This window comes from Peromyscus eremicus, chromosome 3 (assembly GCF_949786415.1).
Source record: "Peromyscus eremicus chromosome 3, PerEre_H2_v1, whole genome shotgun sequence".
In the NCBI taxonomy this organism is placed as follows: domain Eukaryota; kingdom Metazoa; phylum Chordata; class Mammalia; order Rodentia; family Cricetidae; genus Peromyscus; species Peromyscus eremicus.
In genome coordinates this window covers 150489739-150516725 of record NC_081418.1, presented here as the reverse complement: position 1 = coordinate 150516725, position 26987 = coordinate 150489739, and the positions used below count along the sequence as shown (strand labels likewise).

At 43.2% G+C, this 26987-nt stretch overlaps 1 protein-coding gene across 2 annotated transcripts; it reads right to left on the bottom strand.

Annotated features, from left to right (window-relative positions):
- Positions 1-14: 14 nt before the first annotated feature.
- Cmas (cytidine monophosphate N-acetylneuraminic acid synthetase) lies at positions 15-25940 on the bottom strand. Of its 2 annotated transcripts, none has more exons than XM_059258763.1 (8): positions 25672-25940; positions 11864-12006; positions 11555-11710; positions 7880-8013; positions 5151-5245; positions 4645-4816; positions 3642-3795; positions 15-587 (listed from the first exon to the last, which is right to left on the bottom strand). In XM_059258763.1, the coding sequence occupies exons 1-8, from the start codon at positions 25923-25925 to the stop codon at positions 397-399; spliced, it is 1299 nt and encodes a 432-aa protein (XP_059114746.1). In that variant the 5' UTR covers positions 25926-25940; the 3' UTR covers positions 15-396. The 2 variants fall into 2 exon arrangements, with proteins under 2 accessions (XP_059114746.1, XP_059114747.1); XM_059258764.1 differs by having other exon boundaries at positions 7880-7977.
- Positions 25941-26987: the final 1047 nt, after the last annotated feature.

Below are 26987 nucleotides of genomic sequence, written 5' to 3'. Positions count from 1 at the left end.
GAACAGAAACTTCATCAAGTTTGTGAACTTTATTAACACGGGTGTGTCTTACCAGACACACTGCCTTAAAATAAATAAAACTCAGCATCATTAAAAGCACACAAACACAGTTTGACAGGGTACACACAAAGTTGATTGTTTATGATGTCTCTTGCATTTACTAAAAGTCTGAGGAACACTAGATCAATCCCTTGGCAGGCAATTACCTTGCACCAGAGGAAAGCAGACATAATTATCTCGTGGGTTCTGGAACCATGATTTGAGGAACTCTTTGAGAAGAGTCAGGAATCTCACAAATCAGATCACAGGTCTGCAGATTACACCATGGATGTGATGAACACAGAAGTCAAGTGCCCGATGAAGCCTGCATCCCTGCTTCCCCACACAATACTATTTCTATTTTTGGCATGAGTTATTAACCTTTTCTATCAGGAGGAAAATGTGCTCTGCAAACTCCCGGATGGCCCCCCGGCCACCGTTGCATTTGCAAATGTAGCTCACAGCCTTCTGGGCCCCAGAGCAGGCGTCGGCAGGAACAGCGCTAAGGCCCACTCTCTTCAAACATTCTTCGTCAGACACTTCATTGCCTGCAAGCGAGATGAGTATCAGTCAAGTAGGAAAGACACAAAATGTTCTAGCTAAATGATGCAACCCACAACCCAGAGGTGACGAGGAACAACAGTAGGAACACTAACAATCAGAACAAAACACCTAAGCACAAGTGAGAGCAGGGCTTTCCCTGAGCATTGCAGAACATGCTCTTACCAGCTACAGAGGGAGAATGGAGTACACCCTTTACCTACTGTGTATTATAATTTTTGGTTGTGAGCCTAGCCTCTAACGGCTGAGCCATCTCTCCAGCCCCTGTGTATCATACTTATCAGAAATTCTGTACTTGAATTACAAATGATAACCTTGTTAAGGGAAATTTCAAGTATGTACAAGGTATCATAGTTAATAATGATCAGTTTTAGATTATTTAATCGCTACTTCTTTCTCTGTCCTGTACCCTAGTTTTCTTGGAGGTAGTTTGTGGAAGGAATTTGCAGACAGATTTTAGCCCCAAACTTTTTTTTTCAAGAAGAGTTTCTCTGTGTAGCCCTGGCTGCACTGAAACTCACTCTGTAGACAAGGTGGCCTTGAATTCAGAGATCTGCCTGCCTCTGCCTCCTGAGTGCTGGGATTAAAGGTGTGGACACTACCTCTTGGCCTTTGTCCCCACACTTTTAAGCATTTATACCTAATAGAAAAATTATCAAACTCACACAATAAATAATGATTCCTTAAAGTAATTTAATAACTATTACATGGTCAAATACTGCCAACTGTCTCCAAACGTGCCATATTGTGTGCAGGTGTGCTCTTGCATGGAGGGCAGGGGTCAACGCCCATTGTCTTCCTCAGTCCCTTATTCATTTGTTTAGTGTGTACACATGGAAGGCACAGGATAACTTGTGGGAGGTGGGTTTTTCCTTCTACATTGTGGGCTCAGGGTTTAGCTCAAGTCGTCAGGCTTGAAAGCAAGTGCCCTCATCCTCTGGGCCATCTTGCTGGCTCTTCATCTACTTCTTTACGGCAGGTCTCTCAGTGGAGCTGGAGTTCACCAACTAGCTAGCCACCCAGCTCCAAAGCCTCGCCCATGTCCTCTTTCCCATCGACAGGGTTATAGCACAGGGCCACTATGCCCAGCTTTTTACACGGAAGCTGGACATCTGAACGTGAGTCTGAAACCCGCTCCCCAACCTTCAAAACTGTCATTTTCATTCTGAAATGTTTAAAAACAGGATACAAAACAAGCCACAGGGTACATTTTGCTAACCCAAGTCCCTCCCTTTTCCGTCTACAACAGCTCTCTGACTTCTATGTCCTATACTATTTGTAGAAAGCTGCCATATTGGAGCCACCAAAAGAAATACTAAATTACATTAACAAAACTCCACCCTCCCTCCACCTGCCCTGCCCAACCCCTTTTAGAAAAAACACCAGAGCCCTCCAGTGGGACAGAGTCACCATTTTGAGCATAACTACAGTTATGGAAATGCTGTTTCCCATGTGCTATGTGTCCACACACAGACATGTTTCCCTGTAACTCAATATAGTAAACTGAGTGGATTCCACTGAAGAGAAGGAGTAAAATTAGCATTTCTCTGCACAATCCTGTCTTTAAATTTTTCTTCTGAGAGTTGTTGAGACACAAGCTTGAACCTGCACCCCTCCTGCCTTCCCATGCTGGGGCCACATGCACACACCACCATGCCGGCACAGTATTAATACTGTTGAGGAATTTAACAAGAGGTTTTATTGTATTTTATGTGTATGAGTGTTGTGCTTGTATGTATGTCTGTACACCCTGTTCGTGCAGCACCTGTGGAGGCCCAAAGAGGGCGCTGGATGCCCCGGAACGGAAGTTAACAGATGGTTATGAATTACTGTATAGGTGTTGGGAATCAAACCTGGGTTGTCAGAGAGAACAGCCAGTGCTCTTAACCTCTGAGCTATCTCTCCAGCCCTGGAATGTGTTTTTATACATTTATGTGCCCATTTGAAACACTGCTCATATTTTGAGTAAAAATTTAGGACGTATTCTAAGTTTTTGTTTTTTTGTACAAGCCCTTCATTGTCATGATAGGAAGATTTTCTTACATGCAGACAAATGGACCTGCCCAGTGCGGTTATCACTTCTCCTCTGTCAATGCCTTTTGGATCTGACTCGTGGCCTCTGCCTACATAAACGACACATTTCCTACACAACGTGAAGCCTTCGATCTTCGTTTCTCTTTCTAATGTTTGCTTAGTTTGTTGATTAGAATATGTAAAGTCAGTCACAGGAAAGTTTCTTTGAGGCCTCATGGATAAGGAGCACAGTGGGGATCCTACGTATTGCATGGCTGGTGCTTTCTACAACCAATGTCTTATTGCATTTTTCTCTACATTTGGCTCCAAAGCTACTCCGTATTTCAAGACCACGGGCTCGGGTGACCTTGAGGCTGGTGTGATCTGCCCATATGTACTTCATGCATGATTTGTAGTTACTGTGCACCTTAGCAACTAGTACTTCTTAATACTTACAATGCTGATATCATGGGGCTGTCAGCTCTGTACACACAATGCTTATGGTTCTAGCAACTAGTTCCTTGCCTGCACACTGCAGGGACCCGCTAAGCCTATCTGCTTAACACTAACATGAAAATCTCAGACATATCTGATCAGGCCGAAAACCACAGATGGCTGTTTCCACTGTGCTCATGGGCTGCATTCTTCAGCAATTTAGACAGATTCCTTTTCTCTCCATCATTGGCACATTACCCCAGTTTCTTTCTCAAATTGGAATTTGTTGTAAAAAGCAAATAGAAAAAAATGTTCTCGTGTACTAGAAACTCAGGGTGAGCATGTGCCAACCCTATCCCTGTGGAGGTTAAAGGGTAGGGTATTTTTCAAGGGTCAGCTCTCTCTACCATGTGTATCCTGGCAATTGAACTGTGGTCATCAAACTGGACAGCGATTGCCATTACCCACTGGCCCAGACTGTTCTAATGTGATACTCTGGTCTGCAGTTTAAGAGATGTCCACTTCCCTACAGTCATTTAGGGACTCTCCCTCTGGTTATCCTGACAAGATAAGCAGATCTGCAAATGACCCACCGAGATAGGCCACTTCTTTCCAGCACAGGCCCATCTCCTTCCTCCACTCGTCCACGATGGCCAGCTTGTCTGACACACTGACTTCAGCTTTGCAGTCCAGCTTTAAGGCGGAGAGTGTCTGCTTGGAGCAGGCCCTTTCTGAGATGAGTCTCACCTGGAAAAGAAGTGGGGCGTTAGAAGGGAGGGAAACAGACAGGTTTGGGAATAAACCAAGTCACAAATGAGTGGTCCTCTGACCTGAAGGGCCAGTTAGGAAAATCAACAGCAAAACAAAGCATGTGTGACCTCTAAAGCCTGTCAAGGTGACACGCCAGCTGTACCAGGGGACACACAGCCTCTCCCTGAAAGTCAACAACTGCTCAGGAGGAACGTCCATCTCGAGCTGTAGTCGAGATTTCTAGTGAACTGCACTTAACTTTTCCCCTCCTGAACTGTGGACTGTATCCAAGGTATCATGCAAGCATGCTAGGCAAGTATTTTATCACTGGGTTCCATCTCCAGGCCCCTTTCCAGGTTTTATCTTGAGACGAGGTCACGCCAAGCTACAGTCAGTCCTTGAACTCACGCTTTTCTTATCTCACCCCCTAGCAGCTGCCTTTCAGGAGTGTGTCCCCAGGCCCAGCTCAACCTTTGTTTTAAGAAATACACCTATACATTAAATTACTGTGAATTAACCCTTTCATTCACACAAACAGGCTGTACTTAAAAAGTCTACAAAGTGTTTGCTCCTTTCTAGGTGCCCACACGAACTAAGGAAATCTTTCTTGTTCCAAAGTCCTAAGGGAAAGGAAGAAGTGTGCTTAATGTATGATTAAATAGGAGATATTAACGAACTGGAAAACCCCAATTTCATCTTTCCAGTGTCAGAGTTCTTTAGGCATATACCAAGCAGTACTTGGAAAACTTTATGTAAACAGTAAAACTTGAAATCTCTTCATTACTGCAATATTCTTTGACCTTGAATAAAAATCTTGCACATACTGCTGTATTAGGGAGCACATACCTCAATACCACTTTTCTTTAATAAACTTATGCCAATAGCATCTTTTACATCGTAAGATATTATTTCTTTTTGGTCTCCTGATACATAAATGTGGCCATTGGTGAGACATCCATCAATATTGCAAACCAAAAGCTTTATCTCTTTCAGTTTCTCTTTTCCAAAATAGCCAAATCTGAAAGAAACCAAGACAGAACTTCTGAGCGAGCACAAACGCAACTCGCCTCACGCTGATGTCTGGCCAAGGGCAGTGGCAGCAGACATCACTCTTCAAATTCACTTCACTGTGCACTCTGCAGACAGCATGACAACTCGCTGCTTAGCCAAACTACGCCACCCAGCTTACAAAGACGTCATTACAGGGGTGTTTTATAAGCACACCTTTCCTGTTCGAGGAAACTGAGTACAAAGACTATCTCAAATCAATGTCTACAAGGCTAGTTAAACATGCTAAAAATAGCACTGGGCCCTGGTCCATGGCTACCACAGGCTTTTTTTCCTTCTTTTACCTCAAAACTCTTTGCTCTGCAATCGGCCAATCAATGTCCACGTCTATATCCACACTATGCTCAGCTCGCATTTCATAATATGCCATTTTTCCGCCCTAAAAACAATAGAAATGTTGTGAGTGTTCTGATATTCACTTACGTATACGCAGCTTAGATCTGGGTTTGCATTATTGAGAAAACAAATAATCCTGTAAACCAGCAACACACCCACAGTGATTATTCTGAAAACAAAGTTCAAACCAACAAATGAGTTTTCAAATTCTGCCACCATGCAAGTTCCCTGTTTTCCTTTAAACAGACCTGTCTGAGGTGAAAGGCACCTCCTCAGCTCTGAACACAAGAGCTTTCTGAGGACCCCGAGAGCTGCTGCTTTCCCCGCAAGGCGCCCTCTCATCATCTGACAGCAAGTTTTCAGACTCTGGCCCCAGACCAGGATTGGGGTGGGCACCTGCAGCTACTGCTGCAGACTGTCTCAGGTCCTGGGGTGCACGGTGCATGTCAGGGCTGAGGCCGTGCCTGGGTACAGGGCAAGAGAGCGACCATTCCTCTGATGCTGTTTCAATGACTAGACCAATTATAGGTGACTTCATTTCTAAAAACTGTTTTCACAGATCATGTTACAATGAGAAACACAATTTTTCTTCACACATTTGGGAAGGACTAGACCACAGCTGTCCCTAGAAAAGAGCTAAGGGTGGCAGGGGGTGGGGTGCCTGTGTGTGAAATCTAACCTGAACTCTAGACTGTAAGGAGAAGGGTCAGACTTCTATGTTTGCCTATGTACTGATCTGAAGACTAGGGGGAAAAATCCTTTGTTTTCAGAATATGAATCACGGGAGAAATTTTAGAGTGGAGAGGTTTCTCTTTTGATGTTGGGAACTGGAACCAGTCTTGCACATGCTCAGAAGGCGGGCCACCATTAAACTACTCTTTCTCGAATACTGTTCACATGTGTGTGGATACACACGTGGGGGGTACATGAACCTGGCTCATGCACATGTGAAGGGCTCAGGCTAATGTTGGGAGTCTCCCTTAACCACTTTCCACCTTATTCATTGGGACAGACCACCCTAACTAGCCAGCTTGCCCAGGGGATGCCCACACTCACCTTTTAAATACTGGAAAATCAGGCAGGTCCCCACGACCACCAGGCACTTAGTGGCTTCTGGGGATCTGAACTCCAGTCCTCACATGTGTGTCAACTGCTTTCCTCACTGAGCCGTTTCCCTGACCCCTGACCCCTCCTTCCCTCTAAGGGCCTGGTTGTGTGATATTTTGTGTTCAGACAAATAAAGCTTGCCTGGAGAGAGAGGCACAGTAGCCAGGCACCAGACTTCTTACCTCTATGAAATCTCAGACCAAATGTGTGGGGATCCTGTCTCTATGAATCCTCAGACTGAACGGGCAAAATCCTTCACTCGCCTTATATCCCTGTCTCCACCTCCCATGTGCTGGGATTAAAGCTGTATGCCACCACTGCCTGGCCTCTGTGGTTAACTAGTGGCTAGCTCTGTCCTCTGATCTCCAGGCAAGCTTTATTTGTCAGAACACAAACAAAATGTCACACAACAGGGCCTAAATCTCAACAGTATTGCTTCTGTCTTGAATTCTTTCATTTATACAAATGTATTTATTTATAAAGATATAGACTATGTTCATGTCTGTGCACCACATGCATACAGTGTCCAAGGAGGACAGAAGAAGGTGTTGAATCTGCTAGAACTGGAGTTACAGATGGTCGTGAGCTGCCATGTGGGTGCTGGGAACTGAACCTGGGTCCTCTGGAAGAGCAGCCAGTGCTCCTATCCTGAGCCAGCTCCTAATTACTCTATGTTCAGAGCCGCAGCTGTCACCTCTGTGAAGTGGGGCAGCAATGACAATGTTCCTCCCCAGCTGCGCAGAGTGCTGTAGGTGACCACGTAGTGTTTTCCACAGCCCACGGTAGGGGTGCTTGGCAGCGATATGAAAATGAACCAGTTTTCCAGGATGTGATGCAGCCACACAGGCTCTAAGAATGAGAGACTACCAGTCCTCTCATTTCAAAGCAGGAGCAGTGAACAAGCACACAGAGCAATATAGTCAAGGTGACCCAGAGAGAGACAGAATTTGGCCTTCCAGAAAACCAGGTCAATGCTCTCTCAGATCTACTGAATTGGCTGTTTTCTGTTTTAAAGTAGTAGCAATTATTTAACCACATAGCCATAATCTAATTGTAACCTAACGTGGACCACAAACAACTGGTGGGTTAATGAGAACAGGAAGACACTATCAGCTCTCAGCCCTTATCTCATTTTATCTCAATATTCAACTGAACAGACTCCAAAGATATTTACTGTGAATTTCGAAGATCACCGCCATTGGGGGTAAAGCTGCAGGGCCAGCAGCCAGATTGATACCCCACCTTTCCTCCAGAGATGATGGAGCCAAGCTTCTCTCCCACCTTTCCTCCAGAGATGATGGAGCCAAGCTTCTCTCCCACCTTTCCTCTAGAGATGATGGAGCCAAGCTTCTCTCCCACCTTTCCTCTAGAGATGATGGAGCCAAGCTTCTCTCCCACCTTTCCTCTAGAGATGATGGAGCCAAGCTTCTCTCCCACCTTTCCTCCAGAGATGATGGAGCCAAGCTTCTCTCCCACCTTTCCTCTAGAGATGGTGCAGCCAAGCTTCTCTCCCAGAACGTCAAGCACAACACAGAGGGTTTGAAGAGTTGTATAAAATGAATATACAAACCTGTAAGTAACCCATCTCTATCAAATGTCTTTTAGCAAAATAAAACGAGCCGTTTTCATATAACTCTCCATCCCAGTCTTGTCGCCGAGGCCGTTTAGCTGGATTCAAGTTCAGAGGCTCAGTCACTTCACGAACTAAAAGCAAAAGCTACAGTAGTCTACATTACTTAGAATAGACACTGTTCACTTAGTAAAGGCACAAAAAAAAAATCCCCTCAGAATGCATACATCTGTATCTAGAGAAACAAAAGGTACTACTTCTAGAGGGACAATCACTTGTATCTACTTTTAAACTGCTAGTATCAGAAAAAGTATTTCATGAAGGAATTCAGAGAAATTCAGGTTTAAGGTATTTCTACAAGTTCTGTGATTTTTGGAGGGCATGCAGGCAACCTTCACACAGCTCCCAAGGATTGGGACTTGTCATAAAATATCATTCCAAACTTGACCTCTTTAGTCTATTTCTCATTATTTCCAGCTGCAGAAATACAGTGTGTGTGCATTTATCTAACATGGTTAGAAAGTGCTTTCATAGAATTATCACAGAAAACTAAGGACTTCCCCATTAAATCACTGAAAGGTTTTGGCTTTTTTTTTGTTTTTGAGTTTTATGTAACCCTGGCTGGCCTCAAATTCCCTACTTAGCTGAATATGACCTTAAACTTCTGATGTTCCTGGCTCCACTTCCTGAGTGATAGGATGACATGACAGTCATGTGCCAACATGCCCAGTATTATGCAATGCTGATGTGAACTCAGGGTCTTGTGCATGCTAGGCAAGTACTCTGCCAAATGATCTACACTCTGAGCCCATATCAAAGCTTTACACCAGTGAAAATAGGTAAATGTTTTTATTTGGTGTTTAAGATATATGAAACACAAAAATAAATATTTATGGTATTGATAATGAAAGCCCAGCTGTGTCAACACTAATGAGAATAATGGATGGACAGTGAAGCTTTTGTTATCAATAGAGAGTCCCTTCCCCTCTCACTGGATTTCCCCTAATTGCTGGGGGATGTCTTTCTGTAAGCTATGAATACATGTTGTTCCCACTGGTTAATAAATAAGCTGCTTTAGCCTATGGCAAGGTAGCTTAGAGGCAGGTGGTAAATCCAAGGAGAGAGACAGAAAAGAAGAAAGGTGGAGGCAGAGAGACACGAGCCAGCCACCGAAGGAGCAATATTTAATGGGACACAGGTAAAGCCATGGAACACGTGGTGATACATAGATTAATAGTTATGGGCTGAGTTAAGTTATAAGAGCTAGCTAGTAAGAAGCCTGCCATAGGCCATACAATTTATAATAATATTAAGCCTCTGAGTGATTATTTTATAAGCAGCTGCAGGACTGCAGGTAGGAGAGATTTGTCCTGACCACAGGCTGGGCAGGACACAGGAAAACTTCAGACTACACCCAATTCTGGGTATAAAGATGTGTTTGGGTATACATGCATGTGTATGTACATTTGGAAGGGTATATGCATATGTGTATGTATTCAGGTATGCATACATGTACATGTTGGTGTCACTTCAGAATCTTTTACTTTGGGCTGTCACTTCTGTATGTGAAGACTCCCATGACTAACCTATACCCACTTCCCTTACTAACCATGTTCTGTGCCATCTGACTGTGTCTGTCGTAAATTAAGGAAACTCAGCAAACATGTTTGACTGGCTAAAGGCAACACATTTTTCAGGCTTCTGGAGACTTCAACAGATAGAGCTCTCTGCCTTCAGGGAACCTGCAACAGAGGTGTGAACAAGCAGCTAAAAATTCAGGGGACTCAATAAGATGGGACAGGACAAGCCCTTCTCCTTGGAGACACTTTACGGAGTGTGAGGGCAGATGAGCAAGCTCACACTTGGCACAAACAGAGGGAGTCTGCATGAAGACTTGAGAAAAGATCCAGACTCGTGGACATGTGTAGACTGTCAGGTACAGGACAACTGTATCACCAGTTCTTCCCACCGCCATGCCATACACAAGGGGCAGGAAGGCTGGCTGGAGACTAGGCAAGAGTCTCACAGTAGACTAGAAATCAACAACAACAACAACAACAACCCTGAAGTAATTCAAGGCTCCAACTGGCTGAATAGGCAGTTAGTACACTCAGGCCAGCTGGGATTGCTCAAAAGTAAGCAGAGTAAGGAATAAGGATAGCAGGGCAGACTGAGAAACACAAACCAGAAACTACTCAAAACTAACTTCGAATGGATTCCAGAAAGAGGACAAAGAAAACACTGTGGAAAAACATCTCATGGCCAGAGTCTGAGACTGTCACTGCTGCTAAGTTAGCGGGTGAACTAGGAAACGTTGCCTCACAATGTGGGGAGAGAGAGGACACAGACTCTTAGGAGCACCCCAAGGAAGATGAGGTGTTACACTTGGGGAAATAATCACAGGGATAGCGGCTGTATTGCTGAGAAAAACATGGAAGACAGAAGACAACATCTTCACGACAGCACTTCAGAAAACAGTCATCACCTCATCTCAACCTGCAGTAAGTATAAGATTATTAACAAGATACTGTGACCCCTAATTCACATGAAATTGCAGAAATGCAGTGTGTACTTTTCCTTCTATTTGGTGTGTGCACAGGTCTATGATAGTCACACGTGTATGAGCATGTGTGTACATGTGGGGGGTGGTGCAGCGGAGTGCAGGCCTGACATTTGCCTCAGGCACTTCATTTTGTGCAGCTAGGTCTGTCAATCAAACCCAGAGCTTGCAGACTGATGATGATAGCCAGCCAACTTTCCCAGGAATCCCCTGTCTCTGTCTACAGGAGGCTGCAATGTCTACCCACCTTTTACACAGGTTTTGGTGATCAGAGTGCTGGGCCTCACCAAGCCATCCCTCCACTCCCCTGTGATATGTATTTCTACTTTTAAGGGACATTTGAGTTTGGCATGGTTAACACAGCATGAGTGGCACGAGGACCACCATGTTGGACATGCACATCTACTGTAACAAGGACAGAAAATGTCACAGAAACCTGTGACGGACTGGTCACACAGCTGACACAGACAGCAGCTACGATTTTATAAACAAAAAAATGTAACAGAGCCCAGGAATTGCCAGCCTGGTTCAGACACTGTCCACCAGCAGCATTCTGCTTCCCGGGGCTCCAAAGGGTTGCAGCACACAAAAAGATAAAACAGCAGTTCCCAGCACTCACTTTGGGTGTTGTGAGGCGCTTACTCAAGCATTCCCAACTTCTTTACAATGTATGGCAATCGTTTATGGATCTGTCATCTCTTTAACCTAAATACTTGCTGAGTTTATTTAACAGACTCTCACAGCACATTACCCTCAACACTCACTTTGGCTTGAGGATTCTCTATGGAGGTGCTGCACTAGTTCAGTATGGAGGGTTGGTGTGGTTTGGTGCTCCCCTGACAGGCCAAGAACCAACACAAAAGGAGCTGATCTAAAAACTGTCTGCGTTGCCAACTACCAGAAACAGAGGCTGGGGTGTCTAAGGAGTGGGAAGCTGAGGAAATCTGGTTTTTACCATTTTGCTTTATAACAAGGTCTAGACTGGAATAACCTGTCATGGCCTACTGCAGCTGTGCTCCAAACACTCTTACTGCTCCTTAGCTCTCATTACTGTTAATAGTACACATTCACAAAACAAAACAAAGCCCAACTTTCAGGACAATGAGCTGACTTACCTCCTTTCTGAATTTCGCTCCATCGAAACTGATGGCGCCTCACCACTGAGAAGACAGAGTCATAGCCTTCTTCTCGAATCATTTCTGCAACTTTCTGGAGGTCGGTGGGATGTAAACATGGAGACGTGGCTTGGATATTCCCCACAATGTCAACCTCTGAAGACAACACAAAGAAAAGACATCAAACACACACAGTCCTGGTGATCACGAAATACTGAGATCTTAAATGAACCGTTAACCCAAGTCTTGTGTAATGGTAAACATGGCTACAGATCACATCCAATTTGAGTTGAGTGGTCAAACTCATACCATTGTGATAATTAAGGAATTCTACGATGGCGTCGAGTGAGGTAGAGCTGTCTTTGGATGTTTCAGAACTTCTTCGATGAACCTGTGCACCGAACTGTTTGGCCACATTCTCAATTTCATCGTGGTCTGTTGAAACCCACACACTGTTTGGACAATAAGAAGAAAGTTAAATAACCAAGTCCCCAGGAGAGACTGCCAACAGTAACACAGAGCTCTGCACCAACGCACACAACTTGGCATTGGAAAGGCTTTTGTACAACTAGAGCAATATTAATCTAGGCACTGTGGTGCACGCCTGGACCCTCGAGGTTCAGGAAGCAGAGTGGGGGTTGGGGCAATGTCCCCAAGTTCCAAGCCAGCCAACACCGCATAGGGCAACCCTATTTCAAAAACCCATCAACAAAATAAACAAAAACATAAAGATCCAAAACAATGCAAAAATAAAAGCAACACAATAAACTGTTATTTAGGTAGCTCTAGATTATAATTCTATAAACTAGGAAAAAATGAACTCAGTATTTTTAAGATGGCCACAGACTAAGCAAGATAGCACCAGAAGTCAAATCTAAGGCGAATTGAAGGTGATCTGCTTTGTATGCCAATTTAAATAACCTAAAACATCATACATATGAGACTAATACATGTGTGGAAATAAACTGGACTTGCTGAACTGAAGTAGTCTTAAGTTTAGAAAAGAGTAAATATCCAGATCTGGGTTCACAGCGATCAGAAAATTCAACTTTACTTTTAAAACAGTGTTCACGTGGATACCCGGGCAACAACCACTGATGACACAGCCATGACTGCCCTGGCTAAGGAACATCTCCTGTAATCACCACAGCACACAGCTGCCTGCTTGATTCTCTAAGACCAAGACGGAGAGCAAAATGCTTCCCTGAACCTTCTGCTTTCTGCTTTCCTGCTTTCTGAACCTTCACAAACTCCCACTTCTAGAAATAGAAGACATGAATATTACTTGAGCCACAATGCTTTAATAATAATAGTATGTAGATATTTTCAAGATTTGTAGTCTGTCATAATCATGTACTCTTTGCTTTCTGTCCCATTCATTCAGCATTTTCCAAGAGAAAAAGAGTATACATGCCATATATCTAAGATCACTTAAGAAAGGAAGGAAAAATTTCCAATCTCTGGATTTCATTTATTAAGTTCACACATTCCCTTCAGCATTTGTAGAAACAGGATTTAAGGGACAGGAAAATAGTTCTGTGGGTGAGTGTGCTTGCTATACAAACAAAAGACCTGAGTTCAAATCACTAGCCTCCATGTACAAAAAGCCAGGCACGGCTGCAAGGTGCATGTAACCCAGAACTGTGAAGGACAGAAAGATAAGGATGGCTGGCAATTGGTGGCTGCTGGTCTAGCTCCAAAGTCAGTGAGAGATCCTTCTCATGGAATAAAGTGCAGAGTGACACAGCAGGACACTTGACATCCTCCTCTGGCCTCTGTGTTCACACACACACACACACACACACACACACACACACACACACACGACTGAGGATTTAAACAGAAGGATAAATGTTGCGAGATATTTGATTACACTGTGTGAAGATATGACCCAATGTGGGTCACCAGATGAAGTGTTTATCTAATTTTTCTTTATCCATAAAAACTCGAATGTCAGATATTGGGGTAAGAATCTGAATGATCAGAGAAGCAGCAAAGAAACAACCAATGACCTCCTCTGTCCTTCCTTGATCCAAAAAAGGGCCAAGACTCTAAGCCCCCACTCTACTACTTCCTGTGTCTCTCTATCTGTCCTTGGCCCTCCAAAACCTCTATGGCTAATTTGGTCAGCTAGTAGCTAGCTCTGCCCTTTGATTCAAAGCAAACTTTATAGTCAGTATTGGGAGCATCAGAGTCTCCCACAACATGGTTGAGTGTATAGGGCCAGAAGGACAGAGAGGAAAATTAAAGCCACAGGTGGCTAATATAGCAATGAATTTATGGGCACATGATTTGTTACAGCAATGGAAAACACAGATTAACATTCCTCCAATCTCAGAAAAACCATAAAATAAAGAATGCTTCTGATAGAAATATTAGAAAGTATTATCACGAACAGTCACAGATTGTTCAGGTTGTACACAAGCAGGGAATAACAGCTGTTGATCTTTCAAAGGTAGCAACAGCACTATCTTTAAAATGGTTAACTGATAAATCTGTCTGGGTGGAACATACTGTGGGAGCATCAGAGTCTCCCACAATATGGTTGAGTGTATAGGGCCAGAAGGACAGAGAGGAAAATTAAAGCCACAGGTGGCTAATACATACAGTGACATCAGAAAAATTACAGGCATTAGAAGAGCTGGTACAGGGGCAGCTAAATGCTCAACATATCTAAGAATCAACTAGTAGTCCTTGGAACTCTCCTCTATTTGCCATTAAAACAAAATCTGGAAAATGGAGAATGTTAACAGATTTAAGAGCCATAAATAAAGTAATTCAGCCAATGCAATCTTTACAGCTTGAACTTCCTTTGCCTTCTGTATTACCTAAAAGATTGTCTACCATAGTGATTGATTTAAAAGACTGCTTCTTTACTATACCTTTGCAAGAACAGGATAAAGAAAAATTTGCCTTCACAGTGCCTATTTATAATAATTCCCAGCATGTTAAAAGGTATCAGTGGAAAATTCTTCTACAAGAGATGTTAAACAGCCCTACGTTGTGCCAATATTTTGCACAACAACTATTGGAAATAATTTTTAAACAGTTTCCTTAATCTATAATTTACCATTATATGGATGATATCTTACTAGCTGATTCAGACTCAGATACCTTAGAAAAAGTGTTTGGAGAGGTGAAGAAAATTTTGCCTTGTTGGGGATTACAAATTGTTCCTGAAAAATACAAATTAATTACTTAGGATATAAGATAGGTTTACAAAAAATTCAACCATAAAAGTATAAATCAGGAGAGACCAATTACAAACCCTTAATGATTTTCAAAAATTGCTGGGAGATATTGACTCGCTATAGCCCACAATTGGATTGACAACTCAAGAACTAAGTAATTTATTTCAAACCTTATAAGGCAGTAAGGACTTAAACAGTCCAAGAAAATTATCAGCTGAGGCTGCGAGAGAATTGGCTTTGACAGAAAAGACATTACAGGATGTACATGTGGATCATTAAGATCCAGAGCTTGATCATATTCTGGTTATTTTACCTTTTATGCATTCTCCTACAGGAATACTTATGCGGAGAGAAGATAATATCTTAAAATGGATAATTTTACCACACCAACAGAGTAAAGAAGTAAGACTTATGTAGAAAAGATTTCTGAATTGATTCTGAAAAAAAAAAAAAATAAACTTCATCAATTAGCAGGAATAGACCCAGCAGAAATTGTGGCACCTTTTACTAATGCTGAAATTTCCTCATTATAGGCAGAAAATGAACATTGGTAAAGAGCTTGCAGTAATTTTTTTTGAGAGATTAGTAATAAATATCCCCAAACCAAGAGACTTCAGTTTATAAAAAAAACTAATTGGGTCCTTCCTTACATTGTACAGGGAACACCAATTTCTGGAGCCCCTACATTCTATACTGATGCAAATAAATCAGGAAAGGTAGGTTATAAGTCAGGAAATATAAGTAATCGAAGCCCTTATGATTCTGTTCAAAAGCCAGAATTATATGTTATTCTCATGGTATTATAGATTTTCCAGAAGTTTTTAATATAGCTAATGACTCTTAATATGCAGAAAGAGTTGTTTTACATATTGAAACTGCTGAACTTATTCCAGGATTCAGAATTAGCTTTGTTATTTATTCAATTACAAGAAGTAACCAGAAATAGAAATCAACCCTTGTATATAACACATATCAGATCCCATACAGGTGTACCAGGCCCTCTAGCACAAAGTAATGATGAAATTGATCACCTATTGGTAGGATGTCATAAGAAACACTATGTTAATAGCAAGAGTTTAAAGAAAGATTTTCTATCACTTGGTAACGAACCAAGGAAATTATAAGGAAATGTCCTATTTGTTCTTTGTATAACCAAACTCACTACCTGCAGAAAGTAACCCAAAGGGTACTCAAAGAAATGAAATTTCGCAACTGGATGTGTTTCATTTTGCAGAGTTTGAAAAATTAAAAATATATACACCATACCATAGATACATATTCAGGATTTCAATGGGCAACTACTTTGAGTTCTGAAAAAATGATTTTGTAATTACACATTAGAAGTTATGGCCATCATGGAAATATCTGTATGAATTAAGACTGACAATGTGTCTCTAGTAAAATGTAACAATTTTTTGCATATTACAACATAAAGCATATTACAGGTATACCACATAATCCTACAGGACAAGCAGTTATACAAAGACCTAATTGTACTTTAGAAGATATGCTTAATAAAAAGAGAGGGATATAAAGACCCCCAGAGACAGATTACATAATGCTTTATTAACTTTAAAGTTTTTAAATGTTAATGAGAAAGGAACAACAGCTGTGGAGAGAGCTGAATTAAATCAGCCTGTAAACTTTAAAGATGTGTTCACCTCAGAATGGAAACCAGGATATATGTTATGTTGGGAAAGAGGTTTTACTTTTGTTTGTACAAGAGAAGAAAAGCTATGGATACCATCAAAATTGATAAAGATTAGATTCAAACAGCATGCCCATTCAATCTAAACTAATTTAAGGGACTTAAATTTAATCTGCCAAAAAGGAAACTCCCCAAAGTCAGGGTTGGGGCAGGGTTTTGTTTCCAAGGCATCCAACTAAGAATTCTGAAGACCACTGGACAAATGAGACATCTGAACTAAAAGGACAAATCATCCAGAGAAAATACCCAAGAAAAAGAGTAAATGGTCTAATGATATAGCACATTTCCAACAGGATAAAATTTCATAAATCTACCCAAATGTTTGTTTCTGCTGTTCTCTACAGACATATAAGGCAAATTGGTTTTTTGTAGTCCCAATTCAATTAAAAATTAAAGCTGGCTTCGGAGATGGAGAGTGGCTCTATCCTTCTCTAAATCCAAGCATGTGTTTTAAAGGAAAATCCAAAATCTCTGTCTCATGTCAGAAAAGCCACCAGGTATGGGACAGAAGAAGAAACAAAATTAAAAAACTATTCTGTTGACACTAATCTCATAATCCTTTGGTTTTATTTTGACTCTTTAAAACTTTTGTTAAGGTATAAATATTATCTCAAAATTTAAAGGATTAATATATATATATATATATATATATATATATATATATTTAAATTTTCTGTTGTGGTATTAATGGTCATATAGAGTACAAACTAATTCTAAAAAAGGCCTTCACCCAGCTTCCTGTACATGATTTCTGAATTAGGTAACTAGGAATTAAGCTTGTGCACCCTGGATGTACTTAACTAATTGTGGTCCTTTAACCTCTCTGAGATCTGCATATGACAATTAAAATGTTTAAGTTTTCTGCAGTGAACCATCACTACTCCTAACAGCAACCTTTGAAGTCTCCAAAAAAACGATGGGGCTCTGCAATGAAGATTCCACCTGGATTATGGTAAAGCCACTAAGCTGACAAACACCACCCAAAGATCAGCTTTGGACTACAAACTGCTCAGGACAGTTTCAAGGCAGCTATCTGAGATGGTCCAGCCTCACAGAGTACGCCAGTCAGGACTTCAGATTAGCCCCGCACATTCCCATCACACCGAGACTGGACAACAGCTAGCTCTCTCAGGACTTGACCATTATCTCAATTTTCTCAGGGTCCCTAAAGATGGCATTGCCCCCTGCCAGACAATAGGAAGCAGTCTAGAAAACATGATGCTCACATTTCCAAGAAGTAGGGTGGGTGGTTTTTGGTTGTTCAGTGGATTATGGATGTTTATCATCGTTTAGGGGGGTTGACTGAAAGTTGTTATTGGTCACAGTCAGGGAGGAAACTAAGCAAAGGAGATTAGATTCAGAGATTTCATTCTGAAAAGAAAAAGGGGATATGGGAATGATAGGATAAAAGGATAGATTACTGAATCTACTTTTAAACTAAAAATGCAACTACTAGTCTTAAATATTTTACATCGGTACAGATGTTTGTATATTGATACAAATTTAAGGTTATTTTTGTTAGAACATACTGTAAGTATGTTTCTACTCTTGTTTAAGGTATTGTACCTATTCAGTTCAGTTAACAATGTATTGTAAGTTTCTAGACCTTGAAAGTTATTATTACAAACTATTTAGGATAACAAAGAAATGCAGGTTAGTAGTTAGTCTACCTGGAAGAAACTTGTAGTCATGTTAGGTATGTTTTCAAGGTCAAACAGAGATATACTTTAGATAGATAGGTGATCTTTAAACACTTCAGAGACCTACAGAAAATGGCATTTAAGATGTTTTAGTAACACAAGGCTTTTCATGACTATGAGGCACATCTTCTCCTGGCATCACCAATCTACTTCAGAGAAGATGATGGGCACTGAAGAAACTCCATATGGAGTTTGCTTTCTTTTTGGCAAAAGTTAACTACTGGGCAAAAAACTGCCCTGGCCTCAACTGCTGACAGTATGCTATCCAAACTTGAGAAGCAGGACACAATGACTGCCAAACTCTGCCAAGATGAGGTAGGACAGCCCTTCAAAATTCCTGCTCACAAAAAAGTCTGTCAGAAATTCTAGGCCTGTTGACTGAAGATAGATGCCCCAATGTTGCACAGGAACCTTGGGTGACTGTCCAGGTAGCCAGCTGTCTCTGTCATTTCTATAGATTTGGAAGTTGTTTGCTCTGCACTTCCTGTTTACTCAGGTAATATTATGTCCTTCTTGGGTCTTTGATGGGGTTGAAGACCAGTTAGTTATAATTAACAGTTTTCCTTGTTACCAAATTTAAAAAAAAAAAAAACTTACATAAGAGATGTAAACTTTATAAGGTTGAGAAATACAAACGCTTAAATTGCTTAACTAAGAAAATGATTTGACATCTAAAAAGATAGTTTTGGATTGATAATACAAGTTATGATAAAAAGTAGTTTGGGTATAAAACTTTGGACTCATCAGGATAGGATAGATAGTAGAGTATTTTCTTGAAAATTGCCAAATACAAATGGACTGGACATTGCAAACGTAATTTTAACCTGATAATTGTGCTTATTGTATAAATTTAACTATGTTAGAGTTAAAACCCTTTCTTTTTTACTTAAATAAAAAGGGGGAAATGTTTTGAGATATTTGATTACACTGTGTACAGATATGTCACTCTGATTGGCTTAATAAAAAGCTAAATGGCCAATAGCTAGGCAGGAGGTAGGCAGGACTTCCAGACAGAAAGAGCTCTGGGAAGAAGAAAGGCGGAGTCACCAGCTGGACGCAGAGGAAGCAGGACATGCAGAAGAGGTATAAGTCATGAACCATGTGGCAGCACATAGATTAATAGAAATTGGTTAATTTAAGTTATAAGAGCTACAAGCCGAAGTAAGCTAAGGCTGAGCTTTCTTAATTAATAATTAATAAGAAGTCTTTATATAATAATAAGTGTCATTATTTGGGAGCTGACTGGCAGGACAGAGAAAAACGTGTTATGGATAAAGTCAGTAAGCCCCAATCCCCCCCCCCACCCCGCCCCTGCTCAGAGGAAGCCTGGTAAACAAGATGGCTACAGGCTAATGGTCAAGTCTCCAGCACCTACTCATGTCACTTGGTGCAAAGCAAAGAGTTCATGACTTCTGCACTGTAAATAGTTTGCCCACAGATTTTTTTTTTCCCAACAGTATATAACCAAGTAAACCGCCAATGAAGCAACTGCACTGGATTTTGAAAATGCAGGTGGAGGGGGAGGATAGCAGAATATAGTAAAAATGAACCAAAAGAAGGTACACATTTCCTGGCATTTAGCTTACAGCTGAAGTACAACTGAGTGAGGATTCATTCAACTGTGGAGGTTTTCAGTGATTTTTTTTTTTAAAGAAGTCTGTTAGCTTGTTGTCCTTCCTTCTTTCTCTCATCCCTTTATTCTTGAAATGTTTGCTGCAATCTATTCCGTCCCAGGCACTACTCTAGACCTTGAGGTATGACAGCAGATGCAGGGCAGTCCGTTTATTCGAACTCTTGGCCTTTCAATAGAGACAGACCCATACAATGCTATAATTTCTGCTAAACCGTCAGGGAGAGACATGAGAACCAATTAAGTAAGCATGCTCCTTCTAATGCCTTCCCTTCCCTCACACGCTTTACAGTTCTTGATGACTAATATATACTTGGCTGTGTTTGATGAATGAACGAAAGGTGAGTGGTTAAGTGGTGCTGCAGCACAAAGGTGGTGATAACTGTAGGCATGCCTATGGCTAAGTGCTTTAAATATAAATCACCTGCCACAGGAAGAAGAGGTAAAAATGTTCATTTTCCAAGCATTGAAACAGAAGAGCTAATAAAAGACTGCACACTGGCTTATTTGCTCTGGAAGAAAACTGAAAAGCTTTGTGCATGTCATGTGTGACAGTAGCACTGGGGACAGGAACACATACAACACATTGAACACAATGGTCCTCTTGACTAAAGGGACCAGGTGGACAGATCTCTCTTTGGCTGAGGGGTGTCTGCAAAACGGGCAAAAGGTAAAGAATGAACAAGAATGAGAAGAAGGCCTAAAAACAACTCCAGGGGAGTAAATGTCAAGGTCCAAGTCAATGGCTTTAGTATGGAATGAAGTCACACTCTATCTAACTCAACACACAGAATATCGGCCATGGTGCCTGTGCAGTTATCTTGAACCACGAAGTGTCACTTCAGGAACGATAACAGAGCACAGGCCCTCACAGGCTTAGGAACGAAACTAAAATGTATGTTGATTTTCACCACTATGTTGTACAAGATTCAAAAGATCACCTTGCTCTCAGATTTGCTCACACCACTGCTGATGCATGGTTGAAAATCAAGACTCTTCCCAGCTGGAGGAACAGTTCTCTAATGAACACGCTCATTCGCCTTTTTGGGGACTGCTGACCATCTTAGCAGCATAGTTTAGCAATCTAGAAACATTCTGTTAACTTCCATCATGTTCAAGCTGAGCCAAAGCATGGCTTTGAACAAAATAATCTGAATTTCCAGTCTCCTCTGGTCCTGAAAAACACACAGCAGGCTGCTCTAAGTTTTGTCCTTCTAACTTAAGTGTTTGCTGAAGGAAGAAAAGCAAGAACTATAGGTAGGGAGGATGCTCCAAAGCCCTCCAGGTGTCCTATGAAGCCAGTTCAGTTCTGATCTATGCATTTTAATTGAGGATATAAGATACATGGTTTACTAGAATGAGCAAGGCAGTGTTTCCCCCTCAGACTGTTGATAACGTTCTACTGGCAGATGGCCACATCCCTTCATCCATGGACCACTGGCCACTTTTACAACATACAGGCTCAGAACTGAGATGCTACAAGAGGCCACCTGGCCTGCAAAACTGGCAATACATACTGTGTGGCCCTGTCTAGAATACGTCTGCTGAAAGCTGAAAGACAGAATAAAGACATGCTTCCATTAACCGTCCCAAGTCAAAGGACTGTCAAGGTTGAAGGCATTTTCACGGTTATTAATTCTCCATTTACATGCAAGGGAACTGTGGCCCAAGGGAAGAATCAGATTGCTCTATGGGAGCACTTGATACAAGGAAAAACTGTCAGTGTTACATCAGGGCTGAAGGCACATTATCTCCCGTAATCCTCCCCAAGCTTCTCCTCTCAGATGTACATCCGAGTCCATCCTGTAGGTGGAGATGTTGGGGTAGAGAAGCGATGGTATCCTGATTACAGTGTGGCGAGGCTGTGATCTGCACCCTCACCTGCCCACACTACTGACTCCAAAGTGGGGCACAAACAGCAGTACAGGACTACTTTTCAGAATGAGTCGGCAGAAACTGATAGAAGCAGTGCTGGTCTATTACCTTCTACTACCCAGTTAATCTCAACAGGTCCCCACAGAGGATGCCCATAAGCAGGTACCACCAGAAACAGAGTGAAGTCACATGGTACAAGCTAGAGAGGGCAGAGCTGGACAGACACTCAAGCTGCTGGCCTAGGGAAGGGGGGTTATTCCTCCTGGTTGCTGTTGCTGCTACAGGTTCTGCAGGCAACTCAAAGAAACACAAGACACTGTCCACACCAGCAACAACTCAGTCTACATGGATAGCGGACTGCTTCAGGAAGCTGATGCCTGCATTACTCTTAATGGGAGTTTATGTAGGTGCATCTACATTTTTTCATTTTACGTATGTAGTGTGTAGGAGTGAGGGGCACACAAATGCCTCAGTGTGTGGAGGAGTCTGTTCTCGCCTTCCACTGGGTGGATTCTAGGGATCCAATTCAGGTTCTAAGGCTCGGTGGCAAGTGTGTTAGCTGCTGAGCTATCTCACCAGCTCCCCATAGATAGTTTAATAAACAAAGCAGGATTTCCTAGCAAAACCTCCAATGTCTGCTAGCCACTACTTGCTGAGTTTTTAACTGACAATCACCCCTCACTTGGTAATTGTTCTTTGGCCTTCCTCATGATGCTTCAGCGAGGGCTGTCAGTGGCTTCCTGAGGTGGGGCTAACTGAACTAGTGCAGGCATTGTGCTCTACTTGACAGTGACTAGCTGGCTTGAGAATGACAGTGACTGGCTTGAGGGCTGCAGTGGGGTCCGATGAAGAGAGGCTTTTAAAGCTTTAAGGTGAGAAGAGCCGACTACGCCTGGAAACATGAGTACTGCACATAAACAAGGCCAGATACTCGGACAACTAGTAAGGGCACAATGTCCTCCACAGCTACTGCAAGAAGGAAGAAACTAGACGCCAACATCCTGAAACCAAAAGCCAGAAGCATTTTCAAAAACCGGGCCGGCAAGGGAGAAGCACCAAGAGATGTTTAGTCAGTCCACATGAAGGTGTGTGTCTGTTTATGAATCGCTGCTTATGGAGAGGATGAGAAACAAGTGCCTATCCTCATGATGGGGACAAAAATGCAAGCTCAAGCCCAAGGTGCCCACCAAGGTTCATCTTCCCACAGGTGCTGAGAGAAGTTACCTTGCAGAATGTCTGCAGTTCACGTGAATGGAGAAGCACAGATCTTTACTGTAGACTCCTATCACAGAGGGCACAGGAAGTTTCTACAACCGAGAACTCACTTTCACTCTGAAAGGGATGGGCTAGGGGGTCTATGAGCTCATCATGATTTCCCTGGAACATATGGTCCATCCTACTGGAGGTACTGCATCTTCTCAGGTGGGTATGTTACAAGGGGACCAAAGTTAAGAATATGGTCCTAAGCTGCCAGAGACTATGGTCATGTGTGCAGAGGCTGACGGTTCTCATGACATTCTACTTGACATCAGAAAGGGACAGCCTATCCTGAAAGAAGAAAGTGAAGATTCTTGTGACAGGGTATACCATCACTGTGCACTACTTTATAACCCTTACAATAACAGATCTCATCTGATACCACACATACGACTGTGTTCTGCATGCTGCTCAGCTGTGGTGGTTATGGTGATAATAGAACAACTGGAGGAAAGATTTATTTTGGCTTTCTGAGGTCTTTCCATAGTTGCTTGGCTCAAACACTGTGGCCTGTGGTAAGGCAGAGTATCATGGTGGAGAGGGCACAGTGGAGCAGAGAGGCCCAATTCATGGTGGCCAGGAAGTGCAGAGACAGAGAAGGGCTTGCACAACACAGTCTCTAGCATGGACTCGCCAGTGTGTTTTTCATTGTTTATCTTGCCTCACTCCCCAGAGAATTAACCAGTAAGGGCAGCCTTGCCTGCAAAGGGTAAGGGAAACTGCCAAAGACCAGTATCAGCCACACCACCTCTTATTAGTCACCTTTCTTCAGGTTTACAAGGATCAGGAATGCCTGCTAACACCTGAATGTCAAAACATCCAGGGAGTTGACAACCAAGAAAATGGAGGCCATTCAGTGTCCACTTGACTAGAGCTAAAAGCAGACTCCTCAGAAGTCCCGAATGAACTTTAGGGTGCCACTTCTGGTGAGATAGAACAGGGGTACAATCTACCATCTTCCATCTGCTGACATGGCCAATAAGCCTTACTCTTCCTACCAATGTCTGTGGCTGGTGGCTCCAGAGCAGGCAGCAGGGCTGCATCTGTCATGGTTCCATACAGACTGGTTCCAGCTGGCTCAAGACAGAGCAGTACTCGTCACATAGTAGGTGGACAGCATTTGCTGAATAAAAGATTCATCTTCTGTCCTTAAGCCTAGTTATTGTTCTTGAGATACTGGCTCTTTTCGTACTTGTATGTAATGTTTGTGTGAGTGCAGGCATGAGTGCCATGGCACATGTGTGCAGGTCACAGGGCACCTCAGGTCCTGGTCCTCAGCTTCCACCTTGAGACAGCGTCCCCTTTGTTGTGCCCTGGATACACCAGGCGGGCTGGCCCACGAGTTTCCAGATTCTCCTTTCTCCACCTCCTGTCTTGCTGTAATTAGAAGCACTAGTCCCTCACCTGGACTTTACATGAGCTCAGGGAATTAGAACTCGGTTTCTCAGGCATGGCAAGCACTCTCTCCACTGAGCCATCTCCTCTGTCAATCACACTCTCCTTTAGAAGACTGTGCATGTGTGAATACGTGCAGGTGAGTGGAAGGGCCTGAGGAGATCAGAAAAGGGTAAGGGTATCCAACCTCCTGGTGCTGGAGTTACAGCCAGCGGTGAGCTACCTAACAACGGTGCCGGGAGCTGAACTTGGGTCGTCTGGAAGAACAGCACATGTTCTCAAGTGCCGGGCCATCTCTCCAGTTCAACCATTACCCTTTCTGAATCATCTCTGAAAGTCATATCCTGACATGTGACCTGAATCATAAATAATAATTTTGTTCTCAGTCTACTGTCAATACGACTTTGATCTCTCCTCCCTTCCATGAATGTGAGATTTTACTTGGCCACTGTTGCCTATACACACTTCTCACTCCTTTGCAGTCTGTATTCTGAGAGGGTTAAAAACACGAAAAAACCAAAAACCAAACCTGACCTCCATATGGGATAGAACTGTGGATGGACTATCTTGTTATTTCCTTGCATGTGTATGGCAAAAAGTGGGGCTCTGGAAATGTTTACTGAACTGAGCCCAATCCCTAATATTCCCTATCTCTCCGTAGCACACTTCCTATTACGTGTTATTCAGAATGTCAGCTCTATTTGCTTGGCTCCACCCAGAGCTTCCTTTTGGGTTAAAACACACAGGAAACTGATAAATTTATACCTTTTGCTATCGCAGTTTTAAACAAAGTTGGATGAGAAATCTGCCTATGTAATATGGGGAATTAATATTCTTCAGGATAAATCATCTTAAAATCCAAACCATTAAAAGACAGCAATAAATATAATAGCACAATTAGGTTGCAGCTAGCATGTGCATTTAAATTCATTCTTGGCAAACGGTTTTATCTTCCTCCTTTGATGAATGGCATCAACTTGTAACTCCTCATCAATCTGGTAGAAGCCAAAACGATGCAGAAATTAAACTGTCGTTAGTGAGGCCAAAGTTCAAGAGGCAGGCGAAAGCCATTCACACCCATAAAACAGTCATACCCCGTACACACGTAGGAAGCTTTCCGCATTGTGCTGACTCACAGCCTCACAGCTAGAGTATTTTTTTTCCCCCAAAGGTGAGGAAAGAGGCTGGAGAGCCCCAACTCTGGACTCCATTCATGCACCTGCTGCCTCCCTGGCCATGCAACAGCACCCGACAGTGAGCGCAGCCCAGAGGTGACAGGTGCCCATCAGCAGAGGCCGTCCAGGGTCAGGCCTGGGGACCCCGACCCCCGACCCCCGGACCCCGCTCCCGCACATGCGCACCTCTGGAAGACCCCCGCGTCCAGGGCGGCGCGCAGGACCCAGCCAATGAGCGGAACCCCCGCCAGGCGCTTGATGTTCTTCAGCGGGATGCCTTTGCTGCCGCCGCGGGCCAGCACTAGCGCCGCCAGATGCGGCGGCTTCTCCAGGCCGCGCCCCGCGCCCCGGCTGCGCTGCAGCTTCGGGGGCCGGCCCCGGGACGGCCGTCCGCGCGGGGCGGGCACCGACGTGGCGGCCCCCTTCTCCAGCGCGTCCATCTTCCTCCCACGCCGCCGCCCCAACGTCTCCACATCCGGGAGCTCGGCCCAGCCGACTCCACTCGGTACCGCCCGCCTGCTGTGGCAGCTGCAGGCCACGCCCACGGCTCGGCCCGCCCCCGGGGCATGCCGGGAGTTGTAGTCCGCGGCGCCCTCGCCCCAGCGTTGGCCCGGCTAGCTGAGCCATCTTCCACGTGCAGGAGGCACTTGGTGCAGTGCTCAGTAATGTCTGGAGATTTCTAAAATAATGGAGGACTAGTCCTCCTCCACTCATCCTCCCCTCAGCCTCCGCCTTTCCGTTCTCCCACTTCTCCTCCCTCCTATTCCTTCCTCCTTTTCTCTTCTGTTCCCTCTCCAGCTGCCCCGCCCCCATCATCATTGTTGGGTAACAGCCTCAGGTCCAAATGAGGAATTGAGTCAGGCTGTACTGGACAATAGCCCCTAGCCATAAAGAATTGCTTAGCCCCAGCCTGACTGTTCCACTCCACCTGCACAAACAATATGCCTGGGAATCAAAAGCAACCCACTCTGCTCCCAGTTAAGCCAAAAATACCTGCAACTTCTGATAGCACTGATGTGTGTGTGTGTGTTCCCCCTCAGCTCCTCTAAATGAGCTCAACCTCCATCCTGCACAAAGGTTGTAGCCCCTCGCTGTTCCAATAAATCAGTCTCAGTAATTATCCTCGACTTGCTCTCTGACCCGGGCTAGCTTTTGAACCCACTGTATGACCTTCATCTTACTGTATAGCTTAGACTAGCCAGGAACTCATTACAGCTCAAACTGGCCTGGAACAGGAGCCAATCTCTTGCTGAGCCACCATTCCCAGGGAATGAATGAATGAATGAGCTATAGAACTTGCCAACTTGGAAACTGAGGCTCATTTCTTAGTGCATACCATGGGGTGCCTAAGCACGAACCAATTTTGTTTTAGCATTTATATGTTAAACATTAATCTTTCTCTTATGCTCTTGATTCACCCCCCCTTCCAAGAAATTACCTCATTTTAATGTCCTACAGTCCTCAAACTCAACATCTTAAAAGAACCCTTTCTTGCTAAGTTG

Bases quoted from the DNA above. Each gene is read 5' to 3' on its own strand.
- Cmas (XM_059258763.1), bottom strand. From the start codon at position 25,925: ATGGACGCGCTGGAGAAGGGGGCCGCCACGTCGGTGCCCGCCCCGCGC. The intron at 5,246-7,879 runs GTTTGTATATTC...TATTGTTTTTAG, and splicing joins TAGAGATGGGTTACTTACAG to GGCGGAAAAATGGCATATTA. The intron at 3,796-4,644 runs GTATGTGCTCCC...CTTCTTTTCCAG, and splicing joins TAAAGAAAAGTGGTATTGAG to GTGAGACTCATCTCAGAAAG.